This window comes from Colius striatus, chromosome 1 (genome assembly GCF_028858725.1).
Source record: "Colius striatus isolate bColStr4 chromosome 1, bColStr4.1.hap1, whole genome shotgun sequence".
NCBI classification, from domain to species: Eukaryota; Metazoa; Chordata; class Aves; order Coliiformes; family Coliidae; genus Colius; species Colius striatus.
Window position 1 is genome coordinate 115,066,757 of NC_084759.1, and position 14,541 is coordinate 115,081,297.

Genomic DNA, 14,541 nt, shown 5'->3' on the forward strand with positions numbered 1-14,541 from the left:
TGCCATCACAGCGCCCTCCTGGGATCCTTCTGTAGGGACTCTGCTACCTCTAGCTTAAAAATTAGAATATATTTAAATACCTGAATAAAGCTGGATGTTCAAACACATGCTGAATCCAAACCCGTTACTTTAGCTTAAGTTCTGCATTTTTTAACTTCGCACAATTGCTCTTGTAGGTTTACACTGTCCGTCAACTACTAGAGTCTGATGTTCCTTACTGCAGTCAGAGACGCAACATGAAAAGACTCAGCCTAGAAAAATGGTTGACATGTAATTTCAGCGGCATTAGGTAATATACTAATATTTACTCGTGTTCATATTAAACAACTAAGGTCACATTTCTTTGTAATTGATAAAAAGGCACTGTAAGAATATGGGCTACTTCATTCCAGAGATGAGAGTTGATTGACCATCTTGAATGACCACAGCATAAAGTGCATGTTACTCCAGAGAACATCTGATGGCTCAACAGGACATATACAGACATTTAGGTCACCCAGTGATTATGCTTAGCATGTGACACCCTTTCCCTAAGGCATCACCTCATATATACATAAAATCTCTTATAAGGACTAGAACAAAACATTTGGTGATTTTTTTGCCTTACCAGAAAAGTCTGTTAGCAAGAAGAGTTTTTCAGGTTATCAGTACCAACTCAAGAACAGAGGTTGGTTGGCCAGGGTTGGTTGTCCAGAAAGAGTGTGTGTTAGTCTAGAGGATCATCCTTTGAATACAGGCTGTGTAAGCGCAGGATAGGAGCACTTTAGCTTTGAGAAATCCCTGAGAGGGAAGCAGATGTCTTCCTGAGGCAGCAAATAACATTGAAGTGTTTGGCTGACAGAAGGGGAACATAAAGAGCCAAGGAGGGTGGTGTGGCAGTACACAGTCTTTACCAAGGGAGATGGCCTGCTAATTATAGTAGCTGAAAGGAAAGGGAGGAGGCAGAGTATCTGCTAAACCCAGGAGAGTTTGTGGCAGGGAAAAGCAGGTACTGTGTATTTTGAAACTGGGTTTTCCTCTGCTCTCTCGTGTGTTTTCTGCCAGCTTCTGTTCTTCTCCCTCCAAATGCTCTTATAAAGGGTTCTCCTGTCATTTTCCAGAATGCTTTCTGTTCTCCTTCCACAACTTTGTGTGTAGATCATTTACTTCCTCCATCCACATATCTGCGTCTACAGGCCTGCAGACCACACAAAGGAAGGTATTAGCACACACTGGATCTGAATAACTGTGGCTAGGCCCTTGGCTTCCTTCTTCCCACTGCTGCCCACCCAATCTCCCTAACACCCCAGGCTCTCTATCGCATACGCCACTTCCCACTACCTCTTCAGCAGCAGTGGATGTGACAAAGCAGATGTAAAAGCTGGGTTCTCCTCAGGTTCAGACACTTGTTCTCCGGAAATTCACATCTAAGAGATGTGCAAGGCTCACATATGGCAGTTACAGCTGCTTCTGGCCATCAAAATTGCTAGCTACCCCTCTTGTCCAGGCAGCATCCTAATACAGGCCTTCCCAAATGACATTTCATCCTTTCTAGTTTCTGCTGCAAAGATCTATTTTCATTATTTTGCCATATTATTTCTTTTCACATGCTGTAGCTATATACCTGGTTCAACGTGCTGGAAGTATGCTATTTGCCTTTTTTTGTGTGTCACTCCTGCAGATATGCTGAAACATTTCTTTAGTCCCATCATCAGTTACTGACAGCAAACTTCTCTTTCAGCTAATTCATGTGTGCTCCAATCAAAACATTTGCTTACAGTGCAGCAGAAGAAAACTGAACTTTTAAGTATGAAACCAATCCATCTTCTTTTTCACATTAATACATCCTGTCAAAGATTCAAAGTGCTGCTCTTGCAATTCTAAATACTCTGGCTTTCCTTAATTGTTCTCATCTCTAAAGCCTTCACTCTGAAACTTATAGATCATAGAAACATATACTAGTGAATTGCACAGTGAAGTTCAGCAACATTATGCTAACAAAAAAGTATTTTCTATTTCTCAGGATGAAAAATTCCCAAATATCTTTTGATGTTCAAGTGCAGTTTATAAATCAAAAGTGCCTCTTATTTGTTTTCTTTAAACCAAAGATCCTGTGCTTCTTTTCTTAAACATCAGATGCTAAAAGAATAAATGTCAGTGGGTAAGAATTTCAGTATTCCTTTTTTTGTATGTTTCTCTGCTTCCTATGTTGGAAAGACAAGTTCAGACTCCCCTCCAAATAAAATGTAAAAAAAGCAGCAGCTTTTCAGTATGAATCTCCACACCAACTCACTTGACAAAATTTTAACCCTCTACTCACATGCCATCAGTTGAAGAGATACACCTGGTAGAATACAAAATCCAGTCCCTAGAAGGCATAGCTAAAAAGCCCACACCAGGGCTCAGTCCTAGGGCTAAATCATGCAGCTACCTATGCTCCTCAGCTGCAGCAGTAGCTGCTAGTGCTGGCTGTCACTACCAAGCTGCCGCGAGAGTTACTAAACAGTCAAGGAAGAAATTGTTAGAGGAATCATTGCTCCTGCTCCAAGTCCTAGCTAGTGTGAAGTGGACCTCCCTGAGCTTTCTGAAATGTGTACTTCCTGTTCAGGTTCAGATCACACAACGGTATTTCTCATTTCCCAAGCCTTGCAGGGCAAAGTTTGGCTACCCTGGCACAGAGAGAGGTCTTTAACATACAATTCATCTGGCATATCTGCAAATACAATTTGGACATTGTGGACTCAAAATCAGCATGTTGGCAATAGCAATTACCAAGGATGTACATCCATGGCAGAAGTTATCCATATAAATGTTTTTATCTTGCAGTTGTAACTAAAGCATTAGCAGGCAACAAAGAGTTCAATATGTTTGAAGTGTACCTCAAGTAAATACCTCAATGCCACAAGAAACACAAAACTCAAATCATTTTTTCACCCCTGGAGTGAATGAGTTTATCAACCACTTAAATCCTCTTAAATGAAATGCACACTGTGGTGCTTCCACTCTGGCTTAACAGACCAGTATTAGCAGATGAAGATTTGAATCTCAACCTCCCACCTGGAATTAAGATAAGCTTGGATAAAAGTTTTGTTTTCTCAAGGTAGACTACTGGTCTATCTTTAAAAAACAAAACAAAACAAAAAAACCCACAGAACAACAACAATGCCACCAAAAACACTTACACAGACTTTATGAAAACTTACAGCAAAAAATTTCAGATTTTCATTGCAACAGTTCCCTTAAGGCTTCTATTATCATTTTCAATTAACTGGGTCCCTCAAGTTATGATCTACAGTTTATCACACTGTGATAGAACTTGCAGACTGTGAGCCACCAACCTGCTTCTGTGGTTATGAAAAAAATCTGTGCTCTACTGTATGTCCAGAAAATGTAACAGATATTTATTCTACAGCACAAAGAGAGCCTCATCACAAGGAGTCACAGTCTCCAACATGCTCTGTGCTCTGCTCTTTCATGCTTATACAAAAAGCTTCTCAGAACAATCATTGCTGTTTAGAGATGACGACACCTCTAAGACAGACTAGCAACCACCAGTAGAAAAGCAAGAAAAAGTTATTTGTGAGGCTTTTGTGAATCAGAATCCACACTTAAGACAAGGCACTCCCACTATACCAGGAAAGCTAGGTTTTTATATATACACACTGAAAACTTTCAAATGTGAAGCTCAAATGGGAGTAACCCTTGGAGTAACCATATCTAGAACTGTAACAATAACTCACTTCAAGAAACACTTCAAAAGTGGTACTTCTGCCCAGAAAAATTAACAAGCTTTTAGGCAGAACCATCAACTCCAGTCTACAAAACTGCTCCCACATCTAATAAAATTGGACAGTGAATTCCACTGAAAAATGATTCACCTGTCTCCTCCTCTGGGTACAGACATCACCCCTTACAGTACCCTGCTTCTTTCTGGATAAAGCGTCTGGCAGCTCACACTCACCCATTCAGCATTCATTAGAGAAATACACTGCGTTATTCATTCCTCTCTGCTCTGTGCTGCTGATTCAGTGGAAAGAGAGTCAAAGATCAGGAGCATACCAAGTATGCTGATGCCTATCTTTCCTCCTCACTGCTGTACTTGCAGATGGACACAATGATTAAGTGACCCACAGAGTACTTTGCACACTGTTCAGAGCAGGAGAAAAAAAAAAGGGATGCCCCTAAAGGAAGGAGGTACTTCTCTGCAGCAGTTTTGAGGGTAAGCATGCCTCCAGCAAAAGAACACAATTTCTCATGCTTGGGAAACCTTTCCTTCTTATCTAGTGGAAAGGAAGAGGCCACCATGGACACTATAGGTGACCACTATTACAGAGAGTTTCAGACTCTTAGCTCTCAAGCTACATGCTGTCAAAGAAGAACTCCAAAGCTGTCTTTGCCCAGCCACATTGCCCTGGCAGCTGCAGCAGTGCTCAAAATCCCTGTCTGCTGGGACTCTGCAGAGCATAATGTTGCCAGCCTGCCCAAATACCCATCTACATTCCCATGACAAGACCTGAAAAAACAAACCCCTCTTTCTCCCTTCTATGCTTTTGGCTCCCAGGTAGGCATGATACATCTCTTATGACCTTTTGATATACCAAAGTTTTGGTACACAATTCCAGAACGTTTGCCTTCCCTGGTCCTACAGCAGCTTCCTTGTAGCTCTTTTGAGATAAGGAAAGAACTTCCTTTCTAACAAAGCAGACATACACTATGTTGAGATGCACCGAAGATGCCAAATAAATTCTGTGAATTTGAACTAAAAGTTCATTAACCTGCTTCTTCTATATCCATGGTTATCACCTTTGCAACATGCCACTTATTTTCCACTGTCTCAAAAGCTTTAGACTCCTCCCCCTGCTGCCTCCAGAAACTGTGCAAAAGTTTTGGATTTCACACTGCGGGCTACTAAAACTGATAAGCAATGACAAGAAATGACCTGCAAACACAACTGAGTCTGGACAAAATACCAGAACCTGACCTTTAGCAAACTTGCAGGTGAACCTTCAGAAGCCTCACTCCAACATCAGAGATCCAGGTAGACACCTAGGAATTTGTTGCTGTGAGGCACCACACATTAACTGGGATTAAACCTTTAGGGTAAAAGTTACACTAAGGACTTGCACTTCAAAGGTGGAACAGAAGCTGTTGCATCATTCAACAGTACTGCAATGAGCAAGGTCAAAGTAAACTGTGGAAGTCACCTCTCCAAAAGCCCTGTTACAGAAGCCAAAGCTAAACTGCTCAAGCAAAACATTTCATGAGAATTTTAGGTATTCATGAAAAAAATATCACACTTATATTGGCAACAAAGATGCAAAATGTCAATTTTTGCAAGTTGAAGTCACTGTCATTCTTTGTTTATATATTGGGGACTGTTTCAAACCAGTAGAACTGTCTGCACAGCAAGATCTGCAATACTATGAGTTCTTATCTGTGCAGAAACAATAATAAAATGTAGTTCACTCAAACTGGAAGCTGGTGGGACATTCATAATACCAACTTCCTTACTACTTCTATGCGTGCATAGGCCTCAAGATTAGTAGTAAGTTGTACAGTAGTTTGAGAACTGAGGAATAATGTTAAACAAACTTGACAAAAACCTCAGTCATGAGTTACATTCTGAAAAATTATCCCCTTGCTAACCTTTCAAGCTGTCAAGTGGAAGATGCAAATGTTTTCTTGATTTACATCAACCATTTGTCAAGCACACCACTTTACTGGCAGTGTCAGAAACTTTCAGCTTCCTCAATTTGAGAAAGCAAATCCCGTAATGATGTGTCCATGAGTGAATTTTAAAATAATACTTACCCTATAATCTTCTCTATACTATGTATCTTCTCTCTATATAACTTCTATACACATATCTTATATATATATATACTATATATCTTCTCTATACTTATATATTCTATAGAAGCAAGCACTTCTTATACAACTTGATGCACAGAATCAAGAATGGAGGAATCAATTCAGAATCCATCCTTCTTCTGAAGTTAAATGGTTCCCCAAATTCTGCCTAAATTCTGCAAATTCCCCAAATCTTGCCTAAATATTCTGTTCTTCACTATTTTTCTGATGCATGTACAGCTTTGTAGGCAAAGGGCATTAAGTTCAACTCTTCTCTCCAGAACAGCTAGAATAAGTCCAGAGGAGCCACTAAACTCACTTTGCTAAATGCATGCCAGTGTCTACATTTTAAATGAAACAATTTCCACATGAAAATAGACTAAAATCTAGACTAATACTCTGGAGAATCAACAGCAAAGTAATTCAGAAAGTACAATTAAAGAACTGCATTTCACAAGTAACAGTAAAACATGACACTTGCATTAAACCCTCCAATTTTAAGCCCCGTTCAAAGCAGTTATTGTCTGTATGCTATCCAGTTACAGAGCCTTCTGTGAACATTTACCATTCCACCTCTCAGATAAACTGCATCAACTCTCTTGTCTTTCTAAAATATGAGCTTTAGCAATTCTTCCTAGTCCATCGTGATAAACTCACTCAACAGCAAGTTCTTGAAAAATAAGTTGTTCCAGTTTCTCAAGAAAACCCCAAAAACTCCCATGAAAACCCAACCAACAAAAACCTGAAGCCAGTCAGTTATATAAAATGCTACACTTAACAAAAGAGATGTACACAGCTAGAGTTATCCAGTATCTATGGTTATTTTCTCTAGTTAAGTTAAAAAATTAGATAAAAATATGCAACTCTTGCAGCAAGTCAAATGGCATTTGTGCAGCATTCATCTGATTGAGGAATAATGCTGACCTCATTAGAAATTTACTTGAGGACAACTGTATTTAAAGGTTGGGGTTTTTTTCTGCACAAGAGGCTGGTCCTTAATGAGGCCTCATAATTAGCATCAAAATAGTGTGGTGAGAAACAGTAGTTTAAAAAGTAAAGGATTCAAGAAAAACATAATGACCAAGGTTTGCAGAACAGTATCAGCTTTCTGTATATACCTCTTTTTGTGTTAGACACACAGAATGGGTTAAAAGCATAGCAGCACATACCTAAGCTGGCTTTCTTTTACAGTAGCCCAGAATCCAGACTGTTTACAGAACAACATACATATGCCAGTTTTCCTTTACGGTCCTAAAAGATTGTACAGCAAGAGTTGCTTTTGCTAAATAAAGGTCCTACATAATACATCTTATTGGATGCATGTCGTTGGATGCATTTTACCTTTCTCTTGCCATAACAGTCTATCTGGTGCAACCATTCATTTATCCTGTTAGTATCTTATATCATACAACACCACCCTTGGCCCATTTCATGCCTGAAAACTACCCTATATTTCATTCTCTTTCTGAATTATGTCATTAAGCTTCCCCCCAAGACAAGGAAAAGTCATTTCAAACACTGAATCTGTAATGTATCCATTTTACACACACATAGTGCCTTGCTTCAGAAGAGAAGTGTCTCTGAGTCATCTTTTTGGGTTTGCCTGTTACGCGATTCCAATCTGTCCTTCTTTCTCCTTCATGCAACAGGAAGCCTGTGATGAACGTAAGATGCTTTCAGAAACAAAGCCTGGCACTATAGATCACTGTGAAGAAACAAAGACTTTTCATATAATTCCCAAGCAGAAGCCAGAGGTCTGGGAAAAGTAGAAACGTGCTGCTTGTAACAGTAAGGTAGAGGAGCTCCCTCTATTGAGTTAGCTGCCAATATCTCTTCAGGTTTAAAAGAAACTGACTATGGTCAGAACAGGTCAGAATCATTGTTCTGTTAAAATCCAAAAACTTTCCAGCCCAGATGGCTGAGATGCACCCATCAGGTAGACTGTATGAGAGTGCAAGCAAAGTGATGAGATCAGCCACCACATAGAGCTCCTTACACAGGTCAAAACACAATCAAACCGACAGTGCTTTAGCCAAGGGGACTTCAGCTATCTGTAAGACCTGAAGGAGATGTTTAAAATTTGACTGCTGTTTGAGAGCTTTCCCTCAGGAGCAAAATTTCTGTGACCTATACCCATGTTTAACAATGCCAGGATACAGATGGGGCTACCACAGCACAAAACACAACGCATCAACACGGTTCAAATATTTGAAGTTCTTCTTCAGAATAAGGGCTTAAGTACAGAGTACAACTTCATTGAAAACAGATGATATGGATATATATAGACTGCCGAAACACTCATTAAATCACGAAATGTACTTTTTGCTTGTTATCAAGGGAACGGTTTAGTATTTCCATTTCTATTGAAAGCACTTCAAATGCTTTCTGCCCAAACATTACAGAACTGTTCTAACCCCTGATAACCTCTAAAAATCATACCCTAAAGCTACAGGCGCTCTCTCTCACCATCTCCACTGTTTTATCACTTTTTCCCCTTTTTTTACCTCCCAGAAGAGGCCTGTTTCTTATCAACAACAAAAATAACGGTTCAGTACAAGCAGCAGTTGTTTTAATAAGTAAATATTTATTTGCCTTTCTGGAGACCTATATTTATGATAAGAAAAGCAATTTAATCTTAAACTAGGCAGATATTCCTAAAAAGAGCTGACACTTCAGAGTGGCAGATTAAGATCCACTGGTGTAGGACTAACTGTGATTTCACCCATCTTCAATAAAATACATTGGGGAAGAAGGAAAACAACATCAAAAAGGAAGAAATTTTATCTAATCACTGCCAGTAGTGGATTGTCAGCATACTAGTTGTATTGCAGACTCCTCTTTAAAAGATGAGACTCATTTTCAAATGCATTAAGGATGGGAATGTACAGCCTCCTTTACTATTCATCCTGTTCTTATTAAAGAAAAGATACCAAGATAAAGAATGTGTAGGTCAAAGCCTGTCTTCAGGGAAGATAACGCTCAACAATTTCAAATCAAGGGGAGTTGTTAATATTCAGTTTTTCTTGGAAAAAAATCACGTTCTGCTCAAGTCAATTCTAATTATCACCCTACAGCATTTACAGTTCTTGAAGAGTCTCATTTGAGCATCGGTGCATGGAAGCGTAACTATTTTTCTTGAAAGCAGAGGAACTCATGAGAAATCAGTACATTGCAACAGGTCCTCCTTTCAAGTGTGGCCTTGCAGTTTACATGCATTTTCTAATAAAAAAATATTTTATTACCAGCAGAAAAGCTATAAGCTAGCCAACCCTGAGGAACCTTAAGAACTCATTACAGAGAGTCTGAAGGTTATGGTTTTTAGATAGGGTAGTATCTCTCAAAAAACAATAGATAAAGTCTAGAAAACTAAACAAGACCATACTAAAAACCTATACCATGTGTTGTGTGAAACAACAGCTTCCACTACCAGTGTGATAGTATTAAAAAAAAAAAAAACAAAACCTCTCACACTTGAAAGAACAGTGGAACAAGCACTGCAGACCAGACCTTGAGCCAGCTTGTCTGTGACCATCATGCTTATGGTGATGGTCGTGTAGTACAGGTCACAAAAAGAGGAAACTGAATATTGATAATCTAAGTGTTAGGAGATGCAATTACAAATTATAGCTCCTACAAAGTTGGAAACATTCAGTCTCTCAAGTGTTAATAGGTTCAAAGGATATACAGGTAGACCTGGCTTCTCCATAGCTAGTTTCCTGTTCAGCAACTTGCTTTTGTTTCACTCAATCTATCCTAAATCACTTTAACAAAAAGTGGTCTTCAGAAAGTCCCTGAAAACCTAGAAGTCCACAGTGGTGTGATGTGGTATGAACAGTCAACACATTAAAGCTATTTTGCCACTATAGTAATGCTTGTTTTCAGATGACGTCCTTCTGTACCACGTCTAATCATATATGACATGGAAATCTGCAATGAGCATTCATGGCTTACACACTATAGAAGTAGGGCAGTTGTAACAAAATTGAGAAGATATTTTTATCCTGATCACAAAGATGTAGTTTGCATTATTTAAAACACAATGCTATTTTATTTTTCTCTTCACCTGTCATCAATATTTAGAGATTGTTCTCTAAAACTTTCTGCTGGAAATATACCAACAAAGAGCTTAACTTTTACTACAAAAAACAGCTGAACCTATTTCTTCTGGAATTACACATTAGCAACCTAGGTTACCTTCAGGAAGTAGAATGGATGATACTGTTAAGAAGAGTATTACACAGGCTGGAAAATGGAAATAAGGTATCTTGGAATTAAATATGACTTAATGACAGAGATATTTAACATAACATATATCTTCTCCAGTAAAAAAAAAAAAAAAAAAAAAAATCAATAGACTGAAATTTCAGAGATTTACAGACCTGGATGATTTCTATTGTTGCCCTCTGCTTTAGAAGTGCTAGAAACCCAACGAAGAAGATGAGAGTACAAGAAAAAATAACCTATATTGAGAGACTTTTCTAGCCTATTAACACTCAAAGAAAAAAAAAAGATTCTTTTAAACATACCAAACACTTTCCAAAGCAAAAAAAACAAACCAAAACAATGTATAGCTCATTTAAAAATAAGTCTGACTGTGCTACCTGTGTACTAAACCACAGACACATAGCATGTCATAATGTATTATCATGGTGCAGATGTTTCCTAATCTCAAGTCTGCACAACCCATGTGAACTTCAGTTCTTCATACAGAGAACCAGTTTCCCTAGATGAATGTCACACCAGATATATCAGGAAAAAAAAAACCAAAACAAAACAAGAAACAAAGTCAGGAGGGAGAACAAGTATTATATGAATGAGAAGACTACATACTACAGTCTCACTACTCTTACGCAACATAGCAATATGTAGCAAGTCTTTAGTACTAAACATAGTATGAGAGAGTCTGAGCTTCAGTTATAATTCAACAGGAAGCACAGGGATGGGGAAGCTTTACAAAGGTCATGATTACCTCCTGATTAAGAGCTGACTTTTTTTTCCACATACAGTCAGTTCCGCTAGAAAATGATAAGATTTTTATTGGTGTTCTCATCTACTCTGACCTAGAGCTAGTATACTAGTACCAAATAAGGACTTGGACTCCCTCTTTATTAATGGATATCTTCCTAGACAGTTTATCCTGTGAAGAAACTCAAAATTTCTCATAGGGATCCCCAGACGGCTTTAACATCACTGGAGAGATCCACGCCTGATGCATAGCAACTTTTAATATGCTTGTAACAGCTTATATATTGTTTTCCATAGGCAAATCTGAAATAGAACTCCCAAAAGTCAAACACCATGATAGAGTAATATATCCAGAATTTGTTGTAGATGATAGCAAAATAGCTATCATCTAAAATAGCTGAGATAGCAATGAGAAAGAAATGTGAAGACTACAGTAATAGCGAGACCCTTTCATAAATATTTTTATACTGAAGTATCTTTTATACTCCTCAGAATAAACCAAGAACTACAGGCTTAAATCTTGTACTAGGCTTTCCGGGAATTTTCAATACCACAGGGAAAGTTTCTAAGCTGAGGTAGGGCTGGTTTCTTCCCATATGTATTTGCTTATACAGTCAGTCTGAGCTTCTCCTTGAAGGGGCAAGGAAGAAATGATGAGCAGAAAGAACTAGGTAAACGTTTTTTTTCTTCAATCTGTTTAGATCCTAGGTGGTCAAGTCCTATCTTTTTATATACCTCCACCAACACAATCCTTGAGATAAAATAATTTCATAGTTTTCTTATTTCCCTCAATGGGAAACGTAGACAGTCACACAGTCAGCAAGATCATTCTGTATGTACTGGGATAAGTCTCTCTACAGGGGCCAAGTCTTGCTGCTTAGAAGCTGAGGTGCTTATCTCTCCGAATACTCCACATGCCTTTAAGATTTCACAAAAAGAACAACCTTTCCTTTCCTGAAGACTTTCTCTACATCACAGAAACCAGTATTCTTCACAAGCTCTGCTGCTGAGTCTGATATTTTTATGTCCTACAGTGACTATAACACTGTATCTGCTACAGCAAAAGCCTAGCTGAACAGCCTGACATACTGTTTATGGTACCAATATTGCTCTTAGTTCTGTCTGGAGCTTTTTTTACTATTCAAATTGAAACTAAAGCTCTGTCAGCCTTACTTTATTGTTGTAGCTGGCTTTCTACTTATAACTAGAGCTTGTGCAAAAACACACATCCAGATAGTGAAAAAGGTCTGTTCTTCCGTTTCGATGATAACATGCTGCCCGTAAATGGTTAACCGGAGAGCACGTAATAACAAGGCAGAGGCCAGGAATGAAAAATCACCAACACTTCTCCAAACCCTTCGCTGTTGCAAAGGCAGCTACACAAAAGCAAAGCCACTTCTTAAAGCAATACAAAATGTTACCACAGGCTGACGCTCTTTCTACAAGAATAATGAGACGGTCCCCGCGTTGAATGCGGAACTCCTCACTTCACAGCTTTTCCTTTACACTTCACTTTCACGCTCAATATTTACAAAATAAAACCTACAAACACCTCATGGCCAAACAACTCCAAGAACAATTAGGGTATTTAGCACTCCCTGCGCCTTCCTACCTCCCCAACGCTTCGAGAGAGCTTTTAGGGAGCAAGGAGAGGGGAAGAGAAGTTACCCACGCTAACCCGATCCGCCGGAGCAGCTTTATCCCACGCTGCCACCATACGCGGGACCCGCGCTTCCTCGACGGCTGGCTGCAAACATGGAGGGGATGGCGGGGGTGCGACAGCTGGGCCGCTCCCCGCCCGTGCCCGGCTGGCTGCCAGGCGGCGTCACGTCGACGGCGCTGCCCGAGCACCCACCGACCCCCGGCCGTAGGCTCCGCGGGCAGCCGGGCACGGCCACGCCGGCACTGAAGGCGGGGAGAAGCAGCTGAACGGCCGAAGTTGGAGGCGGCTCACTGCGGAGACGTGCCTCTCAGCCGGGAAGGGAAACGGCACCGCGCCGAACCCTGGCTCTCCCACCCGCGGGGGGCAGCGCTCGCCACCCCTGCTCGTCCACTGGCCGGTGACAACGCCCCGGAGGGACCCCATCACCCCTTCCTGTGAGGAAAGGCGTGACTGTTGCCTCTCAGCCCCCCGAGCCGTTGGGGCAGCTCCTGCCTCTCCTCAGCTGCGACGGCATCAGCCCGCCCCGCCGGCCCCCCTTGGGCACCTTCCCCGGGGGCCAGCGGCGGGGGCAGGAGAGGACCAGCCCCCGTTCGCTTCCCGCCGGGGCGAAGCTGGATGCGCAGGGCTCCAACAGCCGGTTATGACCCTCGGCGCACGGCCGCGAAGAGAACCCCCGCGGTAGGTGTCCGGGCGCTCCGGTGAAGGGAGGGAGTGCGGCTCCGCCGCCAGTAGCGAGCCGCGGGCGGGCACGGACACCTGCGGCCCCGGCCTCCCCTCCGTCAAGTTAGGCGCAGCCGGGACGGCGCGGCCGCCCCTTGTTGCGGGCGGGCGCTCGCTCACCTGGTGGCAGGCAGAGGGCTGCGAGCAGGAGGCAGAGCAGCAGCGGCGGCGGCAGCGGGCGGCGGCGGCAGGAGGCGCAGGCGGCAGCGGCGGCGGGGGGCTCCATCATCCCGCCTGCCCGCGGCGGGACCAGGAGGCAGCGGCGGAGCTGGGCGGCGCGCCCGCAGAGGAGCTTCTTCCCTCTCGTAGCGGAGAGGCGACTTCTCCCCCTCCGAGGTCGCGAGGCGGCGGCTGCAGCTTTCCCCCGGAGGCAAGAGGAGCGGTAACTTCACGGGCGCGGGCGGCTGCTCTCCCTCTCGGCGCGCAGCAAGGAGCGACTCCGCACCGGAGCAGGTGGCGGCTTCCCTCTGGCAGCCGAGCGGCGCTCCAGGACTGAGAGCTGCGGCGAGAGAGGCGGAGCCGGGCGGTGGCGGCAGCGGCGGCGCTGGCCTGGCCCGGCCCCCCCCGTGCCCCCGCCCCTGCCGTCCCGCCACACGGCACACAGGCAGCGGGGCGGGGGAAGCCCCGCGGGCAGCCCGAGCCACCGCCCCGGGGGGCTGCAGCCGCCGCTACCACCGGGGGCGCGGTCTCCCCCGGCATGGCCGGGGAGTTTGCCGCTGCCCGCGGAGCCACTGGGCGACGGCCGGCGCCGCGAAAGCGAGGGGCCGCGGAGAGGGGGCCTTGGCGGCGGGGTTTGCGGGCGTGCGAGATCGGTGATCCCCCTCTTCGCTTCCAGCCCCCACCCTCGGATCTGCTCGGCCGTGGGTTTGGTTTCAGGTTCCGTGCTCAGGATGCACGTTGGGTGCCAGTATTTCAAATCAAAAGCTAAAAAGAAAAATGTGGTGTGTTTAGAATCATGATTAGTTCTGTGTTATCCTCTTCCCAGTCAAAATGGAAAAAAAAAAATCAAAATAAGTCGGAATAATCAGATTTAACAGAGTATTGGGTAAAGGGAACTCGCCGCACTCTTCGTTACAGGAAGAAATGTGCCGAAGGGCAAAGAAAGGATCGTTCGGCACTTCTGGAAGTCGGCTGCCCAAAAGGTCAAAAAGATTCTTCGTCAAAGTACTGTAATCCAGAAACCGTGCTTTCATGCCCAGTGCTTTATTCTCCTCCCATTTCGGTTTGAGTAAGCAATGCTGTTTCATAGAGAGGGAAGTGAACACCCTGAACTCACTCAGCAAGTTTCCCGACTTACAGTAGAGTGTGATCAACATGTAGCCCACGCTGTCATATGAAATAAGCCTGATGCCCAAAATCTAAAA

General features: G+C 42.9%; 1 protein-coding gene across 2 annotated transcripts in view; it reads right to left on the reverse strand.

Annotated features, from left to right (window-relative positions):
• Positions 1 to 13,672, reverse strand: part of ALCAM (activated leukocyte cell adhesion molecule) — a 118,597-nt gene extending 104,925 nt beyond the window's left edge. For both annotated transcript variants that reach the window (XM_062003847.1, XM_062003853.1), the window contains exon 1: positions 13,298 to 13,672. In XM_062003847.1, coding sequence (XP_061859831.1) covers positions 13,298 to 13,406 — 109 coding nt within the window. In that variant the 5' untranslated portion in view covers positions 13,407 to 13,672. The remainder of the gene's footprint in view (positions 1 to 13,297) is intronic.
• Positions 13,673 to 14,541: the final 869 nt, after the last annotated feature.